This window comes from Engraulis encrasicolus, chromosome 3 (genome assembly GCF_034702125.1).
Source record: "Engraulis encrasicolus isolate BLACKSEA-1 chromosome 3, IST_EnEncr_1.0, whole genome shotgun sequence".
Classification (NCBI taxonomy): Eukaryota; Metazoa; Chordata; class Actinopteri; order Clupeiformes; family Engraulidae; genus Engraulis; species Engraulis encrasicolus.
In genome coordinates, this window is record NC_085859.1 from 30,823,537 (window position 1) to 30,846,260 (window position 22,724).

The 22,724-nt window shown below is 43.4% G+C and overlaps 3 protein-coding genes across 3 annotated transcripts in view; 1 reads left to right on the top strand and 2 right to left on the bottom strand.

The window, feature by feature from the left end:
* Positions 1 to 1,387: 1,387 nt before the first annotated feature.
* tm2d2 (TM2 domain containing 2) lies at positions 1,388 to 7,945 on the bottom strand. The gene is made up of 4 exons (XM_063195185.1): positions 7,431 to 7,945; positions 7,156 to 7,243; positions 6,882 to 6,997; positions 1,388 to 2,494 (listed from the first exon to the last, which is right to left on the bottom strand). The coding sequence occupies exons 1-4, from the start codon at positions 7,691 to 7,693 to the stop codon at positions 2,281 to 2,283; spliced, it is 681 nt and encodes a 226-aa protein (XP_063051255.1). The 5' UTR covers positions 7,694 to 7,945; the 3' UTR covers positions 1,388 to 2,280.
* A 1,392-nt stretch (positions 7,946 to 9,337) lies between these two features.
* tbx3b (T-box transcription factor 3b) lies at positions 9,338 to 12,013 on the bottom strand. The gene is made up of 7 exons (XM_063193797.1): positions 11,697 to 12,013; positions 11,264 to 11,531; positions 10,803 to 10,949; positions 10,503 to 10,579; positions 10,258 to 10,385; positions 9,860 to 9,963; positions 9,338 to 9,415 (listed from the first exon to the last, which is right to left on the bottom strand). Exons 1-7 carry the CDS (start codon positions 12,011 to 12,013, stop codon positions 9,338 to 9,340), a joined length of 1,119 nt encoding a protein of 372 aa, XP_063049867.1.
* Positions 11,837 to 22,724, top strand: part of LOC134445986 (leukocyte surface antigen CD53-like) — a 37,763-nt gene continuing 26,875 nt past the window's right edge. Inside the window, exon 1 of the mRNA XM_063195180.1 lies at positions 11,837 to 12,004. The gene's annotated coding sequence lies outside the window, so the exon portion shown is untranslated. The remainder of the gene's footprint in view (positions 12,005 to 22,724) is intronic.

Below are 22,724 nucleotides of genomic sequence, written 5' to 3' on the forward strand. Positions count from 1 at the left end.
AAAAATGAATATGTACAAACCCTTACTGTGCTATTTGGAGAATCCATTAGACTGTTAGATGATACTGTACATACCACATTATTCTGGCTGGGTCCTTAAAATCTCTCCGCTGAATTAATGAAATACGGCTTGATGGTTGTTGTATTTCTGGTATTGTTTATTTAGTGTCACCCCCACCCCCTCCCTTTTAAGGTCATCCTTTCAGTGCTTAATTGTTTCTGCTTTGTGCCAAAATTAGAAGACTATCATTTCTAGAGTGCACCACAGATGCCTGAGGCAGTAACCCAAGCAGACAACAAGCAGTGTTTGTTTGTGCTTTATGTCTGGAGCAATTATGCCCCTTATTACCGTATGTCACGAATGCCTTTACGGTATGTCTTTTTCGCTATGACATTTGTGATACTGCTCAGAAGGATCTGACATTCAGTACAGGCCAAAAGTGTGGACTCACCTTCTCATTTATGCATTCGCTTTATTTTCGTGGATTTTCATTGTGTATTTTCATGCAGGGCATCAAAACTGTGCTTGAACACATGGAGAATTATGTGCTTACCAAAAAATAGAATTCTAACTGTTGTCCAACAGCAATGTCAGCTGTCTATCCACCTGACGTCAACACGGCACAACTGATGGCGCTACACATTTCAATACGCTTATTTTTGTCTATTTTCAAATAAAAATGCCCAGTCAGTCATGTCAATCCTAATTGAACATTAAAGTCATCCAATAACTCACTAAAACTGTAGAACTAGAATTTTGAGAACTAAAACCTAGTTTTAAACACTGGCCAGTACAAGCATTTTACAGACATTTTCTTGATCTGATATTGAGTCATAGCCAGTTACTTTGAGAGGTCAAACCTGTGTTGGAAGGAATCTGTGGCAGGGTTTTTCACTTTTACTTTTTTTGTCACTGTTTCACCTAGATATCCAGCTATGCTGACCAAGTGACTCATTATCAGATCAAGAAAATCTCTCTTGTATTGCTTGTATCAATTAAAATTGACTCGTCTGACTGGGTATTTTTACTTGAAAATAAACAGAAAAATAAGCTTGTTGCAACACGTGAGGCCCTCAGTTTTGCTGTGTTGACGTCACTGGTTGGCATTTTTTGATATTTTTTAAATAATTGTTTTTATTTGTATATATTTTCATTTTTTTGTTACGCGAAACATTATACATGTGTTCATTCACAGTTTTGATGCCCTCCCTGAAAATGTAATAAGTTCTTTAAATAGCCACAAAAATAAAGATAATGAATTAAATGAGAAGGTCAGTCCATACTTTTGGCCTGTACTGTAGTTTCTCCATTTCTTATGTTTTAAAATGACTAAACTATACCCAATTCTTAAACCAATGTGAAAAAAATACGTTGATAATGCAACTGATGACAAACACCATCACTTTATTGAACTGTTGACTGTGGGATTGTTGCCATGACTCTTTTCTGGTTAAGCTTGGGTATCTGGGTGCAGAAAGACAGTGAGTATGGATGAGGTAACATTCTATTGAACACAAATACAATAACAATGACATTCTTCCATGTGAAAGTGAATAACATCAGTGATTAACTTGGCAAATTCTGCAACAAGTTCATTGAAAGCACGTTTCCTACCTACAGCACGACTAAAGAAATCTGACGTAAAGCCAGGAGTTTTGTTCGTCCATCTAACGCAAAGCAAGGCTGTGTTTACATTGGAGGCCCTCCCAGCTTTTATCCTATTCATCCTATTCAGGCAAGCGAATTGTATTCAAATAGGCTACCTGAGGAGAATCTATCGAGTTAGATCCAATCCCATTGAAGGGTGACAATACCCAAAAGCCAAGGCTGATTGAAAATATGTCACAGGTTTAAAAGCAACAATTAAATTGGCAGTCAACACCGGGGAAGAAAAAAAAAAAAAAACAGTCCAAGCGGCAATGTCATAAAGCTTGGCAGACATACAATGCACATTACACAAGAGCAAGAATATTTACAGTGTTTTAAGTCACCAGCGTCGACTGTGTGTCTCTGATCCTTTTCTGTTCATTTTCAGTCTGTACAGAGTCCATCATTGTGTAACAGTGGTGCGCACGTTCAGGTGTCACTACGAGACGCAACAGATCCGCTCAAGCTAAAGCGCCTTTGATGCATGCGGATGTGCAAAAAAAAAATCCTGTCTTTGCATCAGAAGCAGTATCTGTTTCTGTTTTTCTTTTTGCAGTGTCACTTCCCAGCCTGTCCTCAACCTCCTTCTCTCCACCTCCACCCCCGGGGGGGCTGGGTCAACGTTCCCCAATGTCAGTAGAAGGTGCACCAGTTACTGCTATCACTTGGCATCAGACCTCCCGTAATCAGCAGAATCAGGTCGACGAACCACCAGATGCCCAGGCCGCCCAAGGTGAGCAGCTTGCCCACCGCTGTGCCCGTGTGGCCCAGGCAGAAGCGGTCCACGCCGAAGCAGCCCAGGAAGAAGGAGTAGAGCAGCGTGGTGATGAAGTAGTGGCCCGTGTACCTGCGCAAGGAGAGTATTTAAGATGACCCGGATAAACACACAATACACAAATACAAATACAAATACAAATAAACAAAACAGCGCACTCTCATTCCCCTAGTGGGATGTTCCAACGCTATTTAACCAGGTGGCAATGTTGGTCGGCTAGGGCATACACAGAGCCATCTAATATCAGAGTTACGCCACTCCCATAGACCTCTATGGACCAATCTTTCCACAGCAATGGCGGCTCTCATGGAGCCTCACGGAGCGTTAACATGGAAATCCCCATTGACTTAAGTTCAATTAGAAGTTACTTAGTTCTAGGAGGTGGCCGTAGAACACAGAGAATGTGGTAAAGATAATGTAATTTGTTTGTACTTAATCTTTGTTTGGTATGTGATGGTTCTGTGTTAGTTTCCAACGAACAGAAGTTTACTGTTAAGAAACATTTTAATCTACGCGAATCACATCACCAACCGACTTCCTGGTCCCCGGTTTGCGCAACTCTGTTATTAGATGGCTCTGGGCATACACGTCACATGTCATATTGACAAGGACCCTGTCCTAAACCTAGCCGTCAGTGAAGGCATGTTGCCGCGAGGGTGTGGGCCTGGTGGAGCCAGTAGAATTCATCTAAATTTCAACAAATTTTACAGAGTGATTTTACTGAGCATAGAACATTTTTATCACACAGCTGAGGCAATATGTTTTTATTGGGTAGATTTATACACCGAAATGTCCATTTCTATTCCAAGATTTTGACTATCACCATTATTTTCTATTTTCATGGGGCTTGTGGCCCCGGTAGACTTCATCCAAATTTCAAAATATTTTACACTGTGTGTTTTTACTGGGTGCAGAACATTTTTACTATAGGGCCAAGGCGATATCTTTTCAAAAGGGGCATTTGATGCACCCTAATGCATACTCTTGGCATCCAATATTGCCGCCTGGTCAATAGGATGAAAATTGCTGGAGTGATACTACTTGTACCACAAAACCACATTGGGTATTCTGTTCTGTGAACATTACATTTTTATACATATATATACACAGTACATACATACATACATACATACATACATACATACATACATACATACATGTGCCATTTCTATAGGGGGATACGATTAGAAATACATGTGAGATCACGTATATCAGGCTGTATGATGAGAAATAAATGGAGGACCAGACACTTGGTGATAGCGTTCTGAAAATTTCACTGCACTGAAGCCAATGTGTAATCACCTGAAAAGACGTCTCTTCAGGGACAGATGTACAGTGCCACCTGGTGGCATCACTAGGTACTTCAAGTAATTCAGCTCTTTCCCTCACTGCACTTGTGAGAGTGATGCAGAGGCAACAATATAAATTAAGTGTCCCCAAAAAATACATTGATTATAGTTTGTAATTGCTACTTCTGATACAAGGGCTTGTTGTTGACTATAGAGGCTTGTTATTTGTAATAGAGGAATCAAATAGTTACTGCAAAACAAAGGAGAATGTACAATAATAAGTTTTAACCAAAGTCGCTTTGGTTAAAATGTGTCTGCAAAATTCAACGAGATTAATTAACTACACACTGCAATGGAAAACATTGCGCACTCACAGTGGGGCGCTCAACTGTAAATGGGGGGGGGGATTAGTGCATTTTTAATATGAAGGGGGCCGTTAGCAGGCTTATGAGTTTTACGCATTTGATGGGCCACATCAAATTAATCTGAGGGCCGTAAAAGTCCTCCGAGGGCCGTATTATGAACACAAACCAGGATTTCCCCCGGTCCCCTGAATATAAATTAATTGCATTGCAAATGTGATTTCTAAGATTCATTTAGAAAAGATGTCATATTTCAAGTGATCCTGCATAACATTAACATTGTCTCAGGGGCCGGATAAAACGGCCTCAAGGGCCGCAAACGGCCCTCGAGACATAGGTTCCCCACTCCTGGTTTAACGGGTAGTTTGTTAAAAAAAGGTTAAAAACCAATGGTCTGGGGGCGACGTGGTCCTGTGGACTAGTAGTGCAATGTACCATTACGCCGGAGACCTGGGTTCAACTCTGGCTCTAGGTCATTTCCCGATGCTTCCCCATCTCTATATCCCAACCATTTCCTGTCTGTTCTCCACTGTCCCATCAAAATAATAAAGGCACAAAACCCCTAAAAACAATACAAAAAATCACTGGCCTATGTAACCCTGGTGTTCTTGTGCAATCCTCCACTCGAGGGTCGACCTCGCAACATCACAGCAAACTCCTGGTATGGGAGGCAAACGTGCTTCTGACCAGTGAGATAAAAGGTCAGGGCCACTACTACATCAATGAATCAATAGCAAATCTGTAGGAGATTTAGTGAGGGAGATATAGTGTGGGAGGTTTACTGACGCTCTGCCACCAGTCTACTGGTTGGCATCTATGAGGGGCCTTGTCAGAAGACAATAAAGAGGAGGGAGACTAGCTAGAGTTTTCCCATCAAAAAGATGATTCGAACACCTGGTGATGCGTCTTGTGCAGGGTATTCTCTCATTCCTGTGTTCTAATCGCAAACTACACGTTCGATTCCACTGTTCCACAGTCTAACTCCACTGTTGATGAAAACCTATCTGGCGAGTCAAAAAATGTGATGTATTATTTTGCTACCATCGTCCTGTTGGTGGAAAAACAAGCGATAGCATCTTGTATCACTAGAACATGATGCACTTTAACTTTTAATTCACTTCAGAATCTGATGGAAAAGGAGCTTTCGGCCCCCAGTGATATGGGAGACCCACAAGGTTTCATAAGTGCGCTATCTGAAATTAGAATTCAGTAGCCTATATGCATACATCTTCGTTCTCGCTGGAGAACGGGCTTCTCGTGATCGTCCGCGCGGTGAAGCGATCATGAAAGTGCTTAACGGGGTCGCTGGACCACTGCACTCGAGAAGTCGTGAAAAGTGCTTTACGGGGTCGCTCGACCACTGCACTTCGAGGAACATGAGTTAAAAGCGAATAGCAAAAATTAGCGTGTTGGGCAAGGTCGCTGGCCATGGTGCTGAAATTACTGCCGAGCCCGAATCCTGATATAGATAAAATCTGATGCGTGGGCTCGGGAGTATGGGGCTCCAACTGAGAGCTCAGACAATACCTGCGCCCGCGAAATATGTGCGAGGTCTGAGCGGACACCCCCTGGCCGGTTATTGGGAGAGCGAACGGAACCGAGGAGGAGCGAGGGCGGACTCCCGGATAAAACGGTCGAGAAGATGGAGACGGGGGGCGACAGGGGTGGATGGAGGGTGCGAGCGAGAAAGTTTCTGACTAGGAGCAGGTGAGTGGGGAATAAATACAGCGTTGATAATTGAAGGGGATGAGATTCAGGTGGATAGGTAGGCGTGCCTGTAGTAGCGCGCAAGGAACTGGACAAATGACAGACGAGCAGGGAATACAGAGCAGGTGTTAATTTAGACCTGTCAAATTTCATTACGCTTCTTCCGAACTTTCGTTTCGTAAACGGAACGACATGTCAGAGGATTTCCTAATGTCCAGACCTCTGGGCTGTGGTAATGGATAATGTCAGACTTCTACCTTCTCTTTTGGCCTTTATTTCTTTGAGGAGATCCTTTGTTTCATCCCTCGGCTAAAACTGTATAGAGCATCTCTCACAACAGTATACAATTCAAAGGAGAGACTAAGGATATAAAGGGAGCTCTATGGAAATTTTAAATAAATTAAAGAAATGCCATGAATTTAGATTAACACTTCACGTTTGAAGCTAGTATGCTGAACATTTTAAATGCATTGTGAAGAAATCAGAGGCAGAGATGGGACATGCTTCTCAAACAATTTCATTTTCATTTTCCATAAGGACTACAGTATACTAGCCTGGGCGAAAGCGACTGTTGATGTGCGGAGCCAAAATCTTTGGTGGAGTACATAGGATGGCGTCGCCAGGCTAACATACGGCAAACCCAAGTAACACAGAGCACAATAGATAGAAGTGTCCACTAGGTGGCTACGGACTACAAAATACATTTGGGATTGAGGGTATTAAGAAATACATGACCAGAATAATTGATAAAAATGTGCCACAATTGAAGTATCTGGTGGCACTTTATAATAACTATTTGATAATGAATTGCACGCGTTAACTTTTCCTCAATGTTGTGCTCATCATTGGGGAATCAAATAATTCCATAAGTAAAGCTGATCGGCTGCCTATCTGACTGTATGGTTACGCTCATTCTATTTATTACCTCTTTCCCTCCATCACATTCTTGCTGTAGCCTCGGCTATGGCATTTTCAGATATGGGTGACTGACTACTGGAAAATAAGATGGAAAATGTCATAGCCCTTGCATGCATACTGTGGATTTTTAACTGAAAAGGGATAGTGGTGAATTGTCATGAAGGAATTACTTAACACCCTTACTTGATGCACGGCTCGTGTCCTCTCAGAAACTCTCTTGGTCCATCACATTCAATGTCATCCAAAGCTGTGCACAAGACTGGAGTGTGGTTGACATCTTTGAACACCTGTCCGCCGAACTTAAAAAATGAAAAAAAAAAAAAAAAAAGGCAAGTGAGAACTATTGGCTTATTTCTTTCTGTTTTTGAACAAATGTCCAATTGCTGTTCAAGCAACATCAATGAATGACCTTATGCAAGTGGACTTAGGACTTGTTCACATTGGTTGAGCTACTAACCTTGACGCATCCGTGTCCCAGCTCCTGATATGCTGTGTAGTTACCTGCGTGGTCTACAGGTTCCTGACAGAACACAAACTCTTCAGGTCTGCAATGCAATCAACCATGTTCAAAAATTAGGGACTGCATTTCACAGCATGCACTAGTTATACATGTCACAAAGGAACATCTTTGGTGAAAACAGCTAGATGAAACAACCGACCAGCTAACCAATTTAACAGTGAACTTGCCGTGTTTGTAACGACTGCTCTGGATCACGATGTAGGCCTACTTACAAATAACTGCACAGTACAACTGGTGATTCCCCGTTGTACTCATACGGCTCAGGTGGGTCTTCAGTGGCATTGGTGATGTTGTCAGCTTGGTCCACAAATGTGGATGTTGTTGGTGATAACGTCGTAACCCCATTGCCAGGTGGTGAAGGAGTATCCGACGAATTTTGAGAATGGATTCCCTCCAGACATTGCAGCAACAGGACCGTTACCAACAATAAAAACTGTCCACAGAGTAGTATGTAGCTGACAGATACGCGAAACATTCTGTTCAAAAATTACTGTAACATACTGGAAAAGGACAATCACCCGGTGTTAGCTTGCTGGTTAGTAGTGCTAACGCTTTCAAACGCAACGTCTGGCTCCTTTTGTCGGTGCCGTCTGGAAATTGGCCCATGGACCGTAAGAGGGACTTTAATTCAGGGCATGTTTCTAATGATAAAAAATGTTTAGAAAAAGCTACATCTAGTTGCTAATCAAACAATTCGTCTGCAGGTCTAATGCTGCTGCTGCTGCTGCTGTTTACATTTCCTACAAAAAGATTGCTTCCTTGTGACGCCACTAGGCGGAGGTGACGTTTTATGAGAGGTGAGTTCGTGCGTGTGTGTCAGTTTGCGCAAAGCAAGGTTTGCGCGTCCCACACCGAAGGAAGTGGTTTTGTCTACGCAGGCATCCAGTAGTGGCTTAACTGACTTCAAACTTCTGACACACTTGTGTTTTCGCAGAAACTCGGAAACTAAGCCGTTCATGACTCAATTCGCATTAAATTGACCCAAGGAGGTCTACATAGAATTGACCACATGATGCATTTTCCTAAAGTTCTAGGCAGATTCCTCATCTAAACTAAACAAAACGTTAGCTATTGTTATGCAGATTAATGACATTTCACTGGACCAAACACATGATAGCCTAAACCAAGCTGCCACATTGTAGGCCTAATTAATAAAACAAGAAATGTATTGATTACAATTTTTTTTATGTTTGGGCCTACACCTTTTTTCTTAAGTTATATGCATTCATTCTCATAAAGCCCCCTATCCTAATTAGCCTAAAAGTAGGCCTGCATTATTAAGACATATAGTTTGACTAATGTGCATTTAGCCTACTAGGCCTATTGATTACAACTGCAGGTCTGCAGGTCGGCGAATACAATATGCCAAAGTATTTCCAGTTCCCCAAATCTGTCTTGATTTTCTTTCATTACCAGTAATCCTATGTCTGTAAAACTGCAGCGGTTTCGAGTAACCAAAGTGAAAGTTTGCTGTATAGGCTATGTCTGCAAGAGAGCCTTCAGGCAAATTAAGACAAAGTAATCACTGAAATAATAATAAAAAAAAATCATCCCTAAGTTCATTCCCCAAGCTTATTTTAATACATTAAGAGGTAGGTTCATTTCGTTACGCATGATTTCACTTCGGTACCAAAATGACTTGTGACGCAGTTACGCAGAGAAATAAAACATGAAAACTTTGTAGTATTTGTAGATGTAGACATTTTAACAGTTCCTCTAAACACCCTCACTGAGATGTGACGCCCGCAGCTTGCTCTCCGGATGTTGAATGGGTGTTACAAACCTATTCCAATGGCGTAGCCTAGGTAACACTTTGAATAATCTTCCAAGTTGAGGTCATATTTTCTATAGGCTACGGTGCACTGAGGTTTGCGCTATTTGGGACTTTCAATGGGAGAGAATAGGGATTGCTGCGTGAACGATGTCCCCACGCATTCATAAAGTGAAGTCGCTGCACTAGAGATGAGGCGACAGTAGCTGTAGTCATGTATGGATAGGGCAGAAAACCTCCACAAGGAGGGAGCCCGATAACCTAGAAAATAGAAAGGGAAAATGTAATTAAAAAGCAGGATGAAACAACTGTCAATACAAACACAGAGTGCAAACATGATTTTTTTTTCTACTCCAGGAAGGACCGCGCGCTGAGCCATGCGTAAAGACGCACCAAATATCCAAATGCGTAAAATACGCAGTGCGACTATTGGCGCACAAATAATATAAATGGAGATATTTGAAATAGACTTGTCCTTGCCTGCGGTGAAATCAAAGGTGTTTGTGGAACATAAAGAGGTAACCCTGGCACTGCAGTTCTCCCATGGAATGAATGCGACAACCTGGCCGTGTGCATCGTGTCTTTAGACATCAAACTCGAAATGTTCCTTTCAAAGTAAAACGGCGTTGGGTGGATCAACGAATTGTTCGAATTTGAAGGACCCAGAAAGTGTTGTTCAATCTGTTCTGGTGTAAACACAACGTGGTCTGATTGTGCCTTGGCTTTGTGGAAGTCCCTGTTCTCGCAAGAGGGCCATTGCCTTGCATAACTGCCCTCTCTCAGTGAGTTCTCGTCGTGATTCTCGGAGTTTGACCCAAACTGCAGCTGTGAGGTGCATAACTCGTCTGTAGCCGTCTTATTAGAAAATACATTGCTGTCCTGTGAGACGCCGGTCGTTGTGGACACCTCAAATGGGTCTGGGCCATCCTCCATCGTAACATCTTCATCGCTGTCAGCGTCACTGTCCCTGGTTTCTTTCAATTTTGAATAAATAAAATGAGTGTTTTTAACAGCTATACATTCAGTACATATATGAAAATGAATCTGTGACTAAAATACATATAGCCTATTGGGATACAATATTCGCCTGAGAGGTAATGTGGCACCTCTTTACAGGTTGTTGGCAAATAAAGGTTTGGGTAGCCTAGGCCTATATCAAATGGTAATGCACAGAACACAGTAGGCTAGGTGTATTAACCCCCAAAGACACCTTTGAAATGTACGTTTGTGAATAGCACGTTTATAATTCATAGTTAATAAGGTCCAACCTTTTATTGTGGAGGTGACGACAGGCCGCGTTTGGGGTGAGGGCGTTCGATCAACAGCAGTTGAGATGTGGTGGTGTTTGTCGGAACTGGGGACATTTGAACGTGCAGACTTCAAAAATAATTGTTTCCTAAAACACAAGAAGAAAATTCTAAACAAAAAAACGCACATATTATAAAATAAAGTGGCTTCCATATGCCCCCTACGAGCGCAAAGACCAGCAGGCCCATAAGACCATAGACTACACCTTTTCACTCGTCTTCCATTCCCAGTATCCCGAAATCCTTTTGCAAACGGGTTGTTATCAATCTTCAGTTGCGTTATCTGCAATCGAAAAACAAAATAAAAACAACGTATTCTCTCCAAAACAAGCTTATGAAAAAGTCTGAATTTCTTAGCGCAACGGCACATGTTAATATCTTGCATTTCTCCCTCAACTAGATGGCACATCGCATTTGATAGGCTATCTAATTGAAATAATGGCACTCTTTCATTTTGTTAATCCTTCTAGCTACATGACCACACACAGTAAAGGTAAATAATTTACCTTGTCGTTTTGGTAAGCAGTCACAGCAATGAATTCTGTCTCTGGAAAGACGAATGTTCTGAATGTGCTGTATGGAAGTTTCAGGATGTCATTTGCTCGAACGACATGGAATCTGGGCTGATATTTATGCATCGAATTTACAATCGTCTGTAGAGTATAAAATAATTACATTAATTTAATTCATAAATATATACAGTAATATACAGTAAATATAACAGTAGCCTAATTATCGGTTATGTTTAAAAAACACGAACATTTTAAAGTTTTAAAGATACTTTAAACAGAATTAAAACGTCTCCAAAACTTCTCCAAACATGATCCATAATAACACACTTATTGACAGTACAGATCAGGACTAATGTTATCTACATTTTTATATATTGTGCAAATCTACTGAACTTCCAAAGCTTTGGCAAGCCAATTCGGCAACCCCCAAACAATTTTGACTATAGGCCACTTACAAATCCATGTTTGTCAGACATGTTATTGGTCAGCTTTAGTTTATGAAAACTGGCTGTCTTAGACATCCAGTGTTCTCCGGTGGCTGGGCTATCCGGGTGAATATACATTCTCTTGGGCATCTCTGGGTCTGCCTTTCCAGCTACCATCCAGCGAGAGTTGTGGAATTTGTATCTGCAGTCGTCTGCTGCCACAATATCCATCAACAAAATATAGCTTGCTCTCTTATCAAAACCAGAGCAACTGACTTTGAATGGTGGGAACATTCGTCTGTGACAAGATAAAACACATAGGCACACTTCAGGCTACCACAGCGAACAGGTGGATTAGTAGTTATCATGACTGGCAACACTTGGGCTTTTATATATTATCATTATCATTATTTTCGATTTAAGAAAACAAATATATTTTAATATCAACCAAAAAGCACAATACCTCCCTGATTTTGTTATCACCATTTCAGTTCCACATTTATGAAATTGTTCCCACAAGTCTTTGGTTTCGAGGTGAACGACCGGGTCATCCTCAGACTCAATTTCTGCTTCACGTGCTTTCCGTGTCATTAGGTTCGCAGCTTTCGCACTCCCCACCCGGAAAGCAGAGTGGATGCCGGTCGGTTGAGTGCCAGTTGGGGTGCAATCCTCGATGAGTTTCCTCGGTGCGCATGAGAACGCGCCCACAACCGGGACGAGGGGATACCGTTGCCCCAGGACAGCACTCAAGGGGAGGTCGGAGAGGGAATGGTAAGTCATCCCTTTAATGTTTTCCTCGAGCCTTGACAAAGCGTTTTCTGAAGTTGCCCCAGCCCGTGTCCCAAGAATCCGTTTAAGTTTTTGTCAAATTCCAACCATCAGTGTTGACTTTGAGAAGGTTATTGAGACCAGCACATCCTGGCGTAGTGCAATAATTCCCCGCCTCACATTTTACTTAAGATTTACTCGTTGGACGCAAGCGTGTCTGTTGGCCTTGGTTCAGATCAAAACACGTTGACTTGACTTCAATTCCAGAGGGAAGATTGGTTTAGGTTTGGTGAATTGTTATACTATTTTCATCCTCGCGCATGCCAAAGTGCTCATTAAAATAACATCGACTACTAAATACTAGACCCATCGAATAAGACACCTTTCACCGTTGACTGTACTCTTTTTACGCTTCACGAGACAGGCAACTTGGCATTGTTGCGCGTGGAGTTGTTGGCGCGGACTTGCGTGGCAGTTGATGGACTGTTTGACGCGCTCAAGCCAATTGTGGGTCATTCTGGGCGTGGTTAAGTGTCGAAAACGGCTTAAATTAGAGCTGTCAGCGGTTTTAAGGACCACAACACTTGAATCTGCTAAATAGACGAGTGTGGCCAATATTCCCATCTATTCTGAGTTATGTTTACATATCTGTATGAGTAATTGAAGGTTAGTTTGTTAAACTTCTATTTTTGAAACTTATGGGGATCTTTTCCCCACTCCAACAGATAAGTCAATATCACCATCTGATAAATGTGTTTATTCTCACATTATTCTATCCATTAAATTGCTTAGCAAATGTGTGTATAGATGCAAGTTAATACATCCACTTGCCATAAGGACTGCAATGACAACAGCATAAAAGCGGTAGGTTTTTATTGACACCTTTGAGAAAAATAAGATGTGGAAGCTTTGGGCATTTTATTGTGGCGTGAATAAATTATCCACCTTTCTTCTTCAGCTTCCACTGGAATTACTCCTCCTTGTCTCCCCTCATTCATGCCAGCACAACACTTCCTCCCCTGTCAATCACCTAATGCTCCATCAAGGAAAACACTTGCAATGGGACTGGGGTAGACATGACCTACCGCAGAGCAGAAGTTGCCTAGGTGTGTGTGTGTGCGTGTGTGTGTGTGTGTGTGAGAGAGAGAGAGAGAGAGAGAGAGAGAGAGAGAGAGAGAGAGAGAGAGAGAGAGAGAGAGAGAGAGAGAGATGAACTGTGTGTGTGTGTGTGTGTGTGTGTGTGTGTGTGTGCGTGCGTGCATTTGTCAATTGCATAAGACCGGAAAAAATATCTGGGTTCATAGACTGCTTATGTGCTGGGTCCAGACTTGAAGTGCTACATTCATGACTTCATAGTCAGTTCACACAGTTTGTGAACTGCATTTAGGGATGGGATGGGAGAGTTTGATGGTAGAACATAAGTAAACCTTCCTCATACAGTAGCGGCAGTGCTTAGTTATTGTCTGGACCTTTGGCTCAGCAGTATCATGCTGTGCCTCCCATGCTGAACTAGAGTGTTGACTGGAAGGTTGCAGTTTTGAGCCCCAAATAGCAAACGACTGTAGGATGACCTCCGTTGTAGAGTAGAGTAGAGTACAGTATCATTTAGAGTATTCCAAGAGAAATTAAGGTGTCAAGTACCATACATACATACCATACATACAGCACATAGGCCTACATAATACAGAAAAACACAGACAGTACACACATCATTGCACATACTGTATATTAACCATACAGTACACATTTCCATAGGCTATATTTAGCCAAAGTCAGATCTCACTCTCTCACACACGCGTGCGCACGCATGCACACACACGCACACACACGCACACACACACACAGCTATGGTTGGTGACCCGTTGGTGCCTTGACCCGTATGGGAGTGAGAAGTAGGATGGGTGGGTGTAACAGATGCCAACTAGCAGAGTTCGGCAGTAGTACATTATGAAACCTCCTTTCCGAAGCCTCATACAGTATCAGTATTATTATCTGTAATTTAATCAGTTAGTTACGTATATTGGTCTGGACCTGTAGCTCAGTGGTATAGTGCTGTGCCTCCCATGGTGAAGCAGAGCATCAACTGAAAGGTTGTGGGCTATAGCCCCGAGTGGCGATCTAACATATAGGATGACTTCGGGTACATTTGGTTATGTAATATTGGATTAATATACAATGTATGAGGTTGATCAAGATGATCAGCCTGTGGTGGTTTGGAAGAAGTTGTGTTTTAAAGTTGAAGCTATCAATGACAAAAGATGGTTAGTGCTAGCTGCTAGCTGAATAATTGTGGTTTGTTAATTGTAAAAGTGATATGAGGTGATTAAAGCAAGAATAAGAGGTGTGTTGGTTTTCCGGATAGCTGCTCTGAAACTTATCAGGGAGAGAGTGCGGCAATAATTGTGATTGACGTTTTGATGCCATATCGCTATTGTAGGCCTATGTAGCCCACTGTAACTCGTTTAGATCATGAAAAGTAGGAATGGCGCTCAGAAGGAACCCAAATTTCCTTACGGAGCTAAAAGGCTCTAAAACAGGGAACCTCAGTGGCCAAACCACATTAGAAATATTCAATAAATCACACATGGACCTTCAACTGTATGCTCTTTTTTAATGTTCCGCTTAAACATAGATCAAGTTAAAAAGCTTCAAAGACTTAATGTTGAAAACCATTTTCTTGTTTGAGATCATAGCCAAGTGTAGTGGTCTGTAAAAAACCTTGCTCAACTTTTGCGTCAGTCATGCCATGGAGGGAGACCGCCCAGATAATAAAGCTGTCATCTCCTCCGCTCCCCTCTCCTCCACCACCCCCTACCCCCTCCGCAACTCCCATAAAACCTTGCTGTCCCAGGGCTCCCACTGTGACAGCGCGGTGACATGAGCCCAGCACAGGCGACTGTCTGTGGGTAGAATCTATGTGCCACAGCTAGTGCCGGGGGTATGCCAAGTGCTGGTCCAAACCGGATTAAGTTGTGTATTCAGTTACCTACTAGCCCCCATAGCACTGATGTGGTGCTTGACACTTGGCTTAGACAGACTTCTTCTGGCAGGGCTGGGAACGTCACTGTAAAACCCCTCGCTCTCTGAGTGAGAACAGCAGGTTCAGGAGATGGGGCTGCTGGATGAGTGGAGAGGGAAAGAGGAGAGGAGAGAGTGAAGCAGGAGGAAGAGAGGGAGGAGAGAGGGATAGAAAGGAGAGTTTGAGGAGAGGAGAGGAGAGGAATATCAAGAGAAGAGGAGAAGAGAGGAGAGGATAGACCAGCAGAGGGGTGTCCAGAAGAGTAGAGGAGTAGATAGGAGAGGAAATGAGGGGTGGGGTGGAGAGGAAAGGAAAGGAAAGGAGAGGAGAGGAGAAGTGTAGAGAAGAGAGGAGAATCGAGCGGAGGGGTGGAGAGGATAGGATAGGGGAAGGGAGGAGAGGAGAGGAGAGGAGAGGTGAGAAGTGGAGCTATAGAGGAGGGGTGGAAAGGGGAGCAGAGGGGTGAAGTGAAGAGGAGAGAAGAGAAGAGGGGAGAGGAGACGAGTTGCTCGCCAATGCATCCAGGCCCCTCCTCTTGCTTTCAAGCCATGCCATGACAGTTCATCATGCGAACAAGGGCAGCCTTGGCTTACACTACCCCCAGCCATAAAACACTTCAAATTTGATTTTGTATGGACACAACAAAAGAGGAGTTTATCTAAGCTAAGGGTGGGGGGCCCTTTCAGATGACTTTGTCCTGGGCCCGGCCAAAGCTGTCAGCGGCCCTGCGTGTCTGGCGTCACTTTTGTTTGCCCAGTGTGACACCCCCTTTCTAGAGTACAATCGAAAATGGCTGCCAGCGCAACGACTCTGTTCAACACACCGTGTAGGTGGTGTGGAAATGTTCAGTTACATTCCTCCACTGGACGTGTCACTCAGAGCACTGCTCTAACCGTACAGTAGGCCCAGTTCACTTATTGCGCCCCCCTCTCCCACCGCCTGCCCCACCGCATAAACACTCATTTTTCATCATCTTTTTTTGTGTTTCACATGTTATAGTTATGATGGGAGAGATACATTGCTAGTAAGGCGCTGTTCTGGAAACAGTCCCTCAGATGGATTTCGGCTGTTCATAAACACATACTGTTCTTGTGTTTGGTGATAGGCTATGGTTATGATGGAGAGGCACTGTTAAGTACTGTTCTGGGAACAGTCCTTCAGCTTGGAATTCCTACAACGGTGTTCCGACAGCTGAAATTCCTGCAGCCAACATTTCTTGGTGTCACCCGCAGTGACTAAACAGCAACAGGAAAAAGACCTTCATTTTGTTTATGATCAAACACCCTCTTGATTGATTTGAGTATAAAAAGCAGCATTAGTATGCCCCGGTGTAAACCACGCAGATTTTGAATCTAGGTAATGCAATATTTTATTTACACTGATGGATTTTTTGTTGTAAACATAACAAAATAAACAAAAAAATATTCGTCAACTTTTACAGTTATCCTGGGGAGGGAAAGTAGTTGAAAATAGCCAGTGGGGACAAAGATTTATGGTCAGTGTGCCTGTGTGTCTGCTCTCTGGTCTGACGGCATCTTGTGTAAAGAGAGCTCCATACAAAAGGGCTTAGGGCAGTTCAATCAATCAATCAATCAATCAAGAGTTTATTGTCATTGTCAAAAAGGCAACGAAATTGTGTTTCGGGTACAATACTTAGTAGCAGCAAAAACTAATACAAAGTTTAGTACACCTGGGACGACTGCGCACTGCGCGCATCCACCTTCACAAATCTTGGTTTTAGACAAGTGTTAGACAACATTGGGTAAGGGTGAGGAGAAGAAAAAAAAATTCCATAGCTCCACATTGCAAACATTACAATATCAAGGCATAGAACAAAAAAAACCTCATATGGCTATAAGCAGTGTAGACAGACATTGTACATGAACCGGGGGGGCAGAAAGAAGCAGAGGAGGCGTTGAAGAGTGAGGGGAGGGGTGGGCACTGGCAGTTATGCCACCCGTACCGGTTAATGACCCCATAGGCTTATTTAGACAGGCAGAGACGCTTTTAACCAATAGGCAGACTAGGCAATCGCCTAGGGCCCCACCAACACTGTCCGCTGTCTAGGGCCCTGAACAGTCAGCACAGGGCTGGCCTGGGGGTGAAATAGGGCCCGGGCACTTTGGGCTTGTTTTTACATTTCTGAAAATAGGGCCCCACGAGGGTGCAGGGCCCACCGGGAAATGCCCGCTATGCCAGATAGCCAGCCCAGCCCTGCCCGTCATGGTAAATGCCAGCAAAACTAATTCAAGATAGGCCCCATGGCTGGGACTGGGGCTGGGGAGAGGGGGACGGGGGTAGCTGGATGTTGCTTACGTCTCTTACACAAAAAGTCACCAAAAGACGCCCCATGACTCCATTTAGCCTAGGCCGCACAAATGGATAGAACCACCACTGCAGGCAACAGGGCTGGGGGAAACCCTGACTGTCAATCAGGGCAACTTCAAAGCATCGCACCCGAAATTGGACACAAGGGAACGGGAGGTTGGGGTGTGTGGGGGGTGGACAAGGAACGGGCTAACGTAATGGGAGGTCCGCTCTGTTCTGCTCCGCTCCGGGCCGGCCGAGCCTTGTTTAGTGACTTTTACGTGTGAAACTTATTGCCACAGTTGAATGGCTGGATTTCATAATGAGGCTGCAATAGCACAGCGATTACTGCTGCCACTCCACTGCTGTGAAAAGAAATCAGCCCCTTTCTTCCTCTTGTCCTTGGGAGTGATTGGTCCTGTGTGGCGATGGATTACTTTCTGTGTGTGTGTGTGTGTGTGTGTGTGTGTGTGTGTGTGTGTGTGCGCGCAGGGAAGCCAACAGGTGGGGACAAACGGGTCAGTTGTCCTGGGCCCCGGGAGAAAGAGAGACCAGAATTTGTTCGTCATTACATTGTATGCATTTTTATGGGGCCCTTTCAGATTACTTTGTGCTGGGCCCCGCAAAAGGTGTTAGCGTCCGTGTGTGTGTGTGTGTCTGTGTGTATGTGTGTGTGTGTGTGTGCAATGCATGTGCGCGTGTATGTATATACGTGTGTGTGTCCTGAGGGGACACCTGGTCCGTGGGACAGAGGTGTTGCTGGCCTCGCTAGGATTCCACTGCCACATTCCTCCCTGTGTGAAGGGGTATTACCTTGCATACCTGGCAAACCCAGTCGGAACAGAGCGCTGCTGTTCTTGCAATGGCCCACACTGACCAGCCTAATCATTCCCGTCTCCAATCCTCCTCTGACCTTCCCTGAATAACTGGGGACACCTAAAGTCTACTGTATGTCTATGTCTGCATGGGGAAAGTCAGAAACGTCATGGGCAATGCCCCCGTGGCGCCGGCCCTGAATACTACCCACAACTTTTTATCGTATCATATTGTTCACAGGAACTACGGTGAAAAAGATGCATTTGTTTATATCGGCTGGATATTGGATACGGGGCAAACGGCATGACCGCAATCTCTGACTGTCTGAGCTCTTTATGAACTCAAACCTTTGCTGGTCTGTCAGTTATTCTAGTACGAGTTCAACTTCCAACGATGATGAGTATCACATTTAGTCTGAGGATTGCATCCTACACACATATAATACTGACGTGTGTGTGTGTGTGTGTGTGTGTGTGTGTCCCGGAAAGGAAAGGATGGAGACCAGTGAGACATACAAGTTTTGCCAATGTGCCCTACAGTCAAAGGCGGACTTTCAATCAGACAAACCTAGGCAAATGCCAGGGGCCCGACCAAATCTGTCCTGCTTAGGGGCCCCAACTGTCACACCAGTTGCGGTAAACGCACAAAAAGTATGCTTTGTCACTCATGCAAAGTAATCAAAGATACATATATTAGACAAAACACCTAAGTCTCTATGGCTTTTGAGGGCCCCATGTTGCTATTTTGCTTAGGGCCCCAAAATGGCTAGATCCGCCCCTACCTGCAGTGTAACCCAGACACCTCGTGTGTTTAGACAGCAAGGGAGTGATGAATAGCTGCTGGCCGCTCGCAGGCTGGTGTGACTGGACCTCTTTGCACTGCTGAGGTGGGAGGAATGTAGTTAAACAACCGCGGTCAGATGGTGTGAAGGCTGAGGGGCCGGGCAGCATGGGAGACTTGCAGAGGGATGGCTGGAGTGTGGAGAGAGATAGAGAGAGGACAACTAGAGCGATATTTAGTGAGAGATTCAATGCATGGCAGACCCCTATTGTTTTTGCTGCACGATGCACGTTATTCTTGTTTAATTAAACCAGAATCTTAAATTATTACTCAGGTTGTCTGTGATTGGTGGCGGTAATAATAGCTAGAATCATTATTTGGAGGACCAGAGTGAAGAGAGATCAGAGAGATCAATCTACCATCCCACCGTTATACAAATTCCATTTCAATATGACTTTAACTTAATTTATGACATTAATCACTATAGCTACCATTTGTATTAAGTAGAGCAATCATAGCTCATCAACTACTTGTGAAATATGTCAAACTCCACTCATTCTAGTACTTTCCAATCTGAACACGTCTGTCTGGCGTTGGTCGAGAGACTATTTTGTGTGCGTATGTTTGTCCAGCCGTATGACAGGGTTCAGGAGACGCCCTTGGCGTGGATGCAGTTGTGGGGTGTTGGGAAGGCATTGCAGGCCTTGTAACACCTTCACAGGGAGACATGAGAAATTCTAAACATTTCGCCCAAGCCTTAGATCCACCAGCACACACCAGCAACCTGACAGCAACACACCAGCATCTGTAATTTTTTTCATGTTCTTCAGGTGCCAAACACAAAGGCAGAGAGAGAGAGAGAGAGAGAGAGAGAGAGAGAGAGAGAGAGAGACAGAGAGACAGAGACAGAGAGACAGAGAGACAGATACAGAGAAATGAAATCACACACACACACACACACACACACACAATCATTTCGCCTCCTGACCTCCTGATAAATAAAAAATAAAACAAGGGCAAACATAGTAATGATACTGATGCTAATCTGATGCTCAGCTCGATGGCAGTTACATGTGCTTACATCAGCGCATGTGTGAAAGAGTGTCCATGGCACTTTTAATCCCAGCATCAGTATCAGCGAGGCAGGGTGGGCCGCAGAGCAATGCCCGACACTATGAAGAGATCTCTGGCTGTGGTGACACAGAGTAAGTAGATATGACAACTGTACACGTTCCATTGCTGCCCGTCATTCTTGTAAGTCAGCCGTGTGCCAAGCATCTCTATCTGTGTGTGCACTGTACTGTACTTACACATCGTCTGTATTTAAGGGTCAGACTTCGTAGCAATAATTATTACTTACTGCTGGATTTATAGTTTTTGTTACTGCACTCTTTGTGATTCATACTGTATTAAAGTGTCAGAATAGTAATAGTTCCAGTTCTGGTTTTCCAATTTTGTTATAACTAATAATACTTATAATTAATACTTATACTTATACTTACAATACTTCTAATGTGTAACCCCTATTCTTTCAACAGGGCCTAGCATGAATCAAACAAAAGTACAAAAGTTGGACAGTGAGGGACATGTTGGCTAGATGAGTTTACCAGGAAAGATTTTATCCTTGGGGATAATTTTCTACTCTGATTTTCAAGCGATGTTTGTGTCATGCATGGGTGTGTGTGTGTGTGTGTGTGTGTGTGTGTGTGTGTGTGTGTGTGTGTGTGTGTGTGTGTGTGTGTGTGTGTGTGTGTGTGTGTGTGTGTGTGTGTGTATGTGTAGGTCTGTGTGTGTGTGTGTGTCTCTGTCTCTGTGTGTGCGTGTGTGTGTGTGTGTGCGTGTGCGTGTGTGTGTGTCTGTGTGCGTGTGTGTGTGTGTGTGTGTGTGTGTGTGTGTGTGTGTGTGTGTGTGTGTGTGTGTGTGTGTGTTTCCTTTGTCCTTGGAACCATACTCACCGTTCAGCATGGATATCAGACTGGGCAGAATCATTCATTTTCTGTAAATAGCAATGATTTTTTTTTTTTTAGTGGACAGCACAACCAGCAGCACAATAAATTCCAAATAACTAAGTTGCAAAAACAACATAACTATATTAGGCCTATTATAATACTCCACTGACAACTCTGTGCACTCCTTCTGCACACTGACAGTCAATTAGAGTTTAAAACTGAACCATGAGCCCAAAAAAGAACAAGACACAATTCATTATCTTCAGTTCCCATAGTTGGGCCTACACTTCCAGCACGCCGGGCTCACACCCCACCATGGCCAGTAAGTCAGGGCAGCACAGTGCTCTCTCATGGCTTAAATAAACACCAGGGTTTATTACACAGCCAAATCAATTTCAGTTTATCAATAAGGAACATGAGCATAAATCACACATGGGGTAGAGAGGAGAAAGAGAAGGGGGGAAAAACAGAAAACAAATAAAAAGGAGTGTGTGTGTGTTTAGATTCCTAAAATCAATTTTCACACATTAGGACTATTATCTTATTGAGAAATGCATGACAGATTAGACAGTGGAAGTATGAAGGGGAACTAGACAAATTTCATAGTTTCTCTCCAATTGCAGTTTTGTGTTTTGTGATTGATACACTCCAGATTTGGGGTATCTGAGGACATAGTGATTGTTTTAAATGATCAAATAGATTTAAATTTCATTTCATTTTTTACTTTTTATGTTATGTGTTGGTTATTATTAGGCTCATGATTTTATTGTGCTCTACCTGAAATCATTTTCAAATACTGTATTTGTATTTTGCCACCTAATTAACACATGAACATGAGAAACAATACCAATCAATAAATAAATAAATGTTCACCACATAAAAACAATGAGAACACCTTTGTTTCTTTGTGACAGCACACCCGTAGCCCTCTAGCACAAATAGAAGAATTAAAAGTAGCATGCATCTGGCAAAATGTACAGCATCTGTGCATCTGGCAAGATTTACAGTAGTGCTATGACTATCCTTTGCGGGGGTGCCTAATTTAACCAAAAGCCTGTTTATTTACCTCAGTTTCCCTGCCTCCATTACCCTGAATCAAATTTAATACTCAGAGGAGTGCTGTTAGAGCTTTTCATCCCACTTTACTGAGCCCAGAATCCCCGACTCAAGGCTCCCAATCTAGACGAGTACACTTTCACTGCACACAAATGTCAATATTGTGTTTCTGGACCACACACTCTACTGTAAATGGAATGAAGTTGTGGCCTATACTGGTGAATCAGAAAACCTTTTTTTCTTGTGAATCCTTTGGAGAGATTTAGAGAGATTGTAGAAACATTTAGAAACCAAAAAAACATTCCAAGAGTCCCGTTGCCAACAGAAATGAAGAACCTCTTTTTCAAGGGCGCCCTGACAAAGATGAAAGATTTTTGAATAGGCCTACGCATATGACTACGGAAGTCCACTGCTGTGTTAAGGAACAGAGTTCAGAGCTAATCCTTCACTTATAAATTACATACACCATGGTTGGTAGGCTACAGTATAAGGCCTTGTTCAAAACGGAACGACCATGCGTTGCATCACCAAAAACTTAATCAGAACTGCGATGTGTGAAAAGTAGGCGAAGTCAGGTGTGCACTTTGGTCCATTCCCTTATCTGTCTGTTGTTCCTTTCTGAAGTCAGATCTGTTGTGTTCTAGAGTCATCTGTTACTTGAGGAGAGCAGTTGTGGCCGATAGTGTGTCTGTGCGAGGAGAACGAAAGACTGCCGTGTGCCCTGGCGGACTGGATAGGGAGGCTCGAGTGATGGTGATGTGGTGGCATTGGGGGAAAGAAAGAGAGAGCAGTCACA

What these genes read in the sequence shown, in the direction of transcription:
- tm2d2 (XM_063195185.1), bottom strand. Translation starts at nt 7,693, where the DNA reads ATGTTTCGCGTATCTGTCAGCTACATACTACTCTGTGGACAGTTTTTA. An exon ending in TGGGACACGGATGCGTCAAG is followed by an intron (nt 6,998 to 7,155) that starts GTTAGTAGCTCA and finishes TCATTTTTTAAG; the next exon opens with TTCGGCGGACAGGTGTTCAA. An exon ending in GGACACGAGCCGTGCATCAA is followed by an intron (nt 2,495 to 6,881) that starts GTAAGGGTGTTA and finishes CTCCTTGCGCAG; the next exon opens with GTACACGGGCCACTACTTCA.
- tbx3b (XM_063193797.1), bottom strand. Translation starts at nt 12,013, where the DNA reads ATGACTTACCATTCCCTCTCCGACCTCCCCTTGAGTGCTGTCCTGGGG. An exon ending in GTGATAACAAAATCAGGGAG is followed by an intron (nt 11,532 to 11,696) that starts GTATTGTGCTTT and finishes ATCTTGTCACAG; the next exon opens with ACGAATGTTCCCACCATTCA. An exon ending in GCGTCTCACAGGACAGCAAT is followed by an intron (nt 9,416 to 9,859) that starts GTATTTTCTAAT and finishes GTGCGCCAATAG; the next exon opens with TCGCACTGCGTATTTTACGC.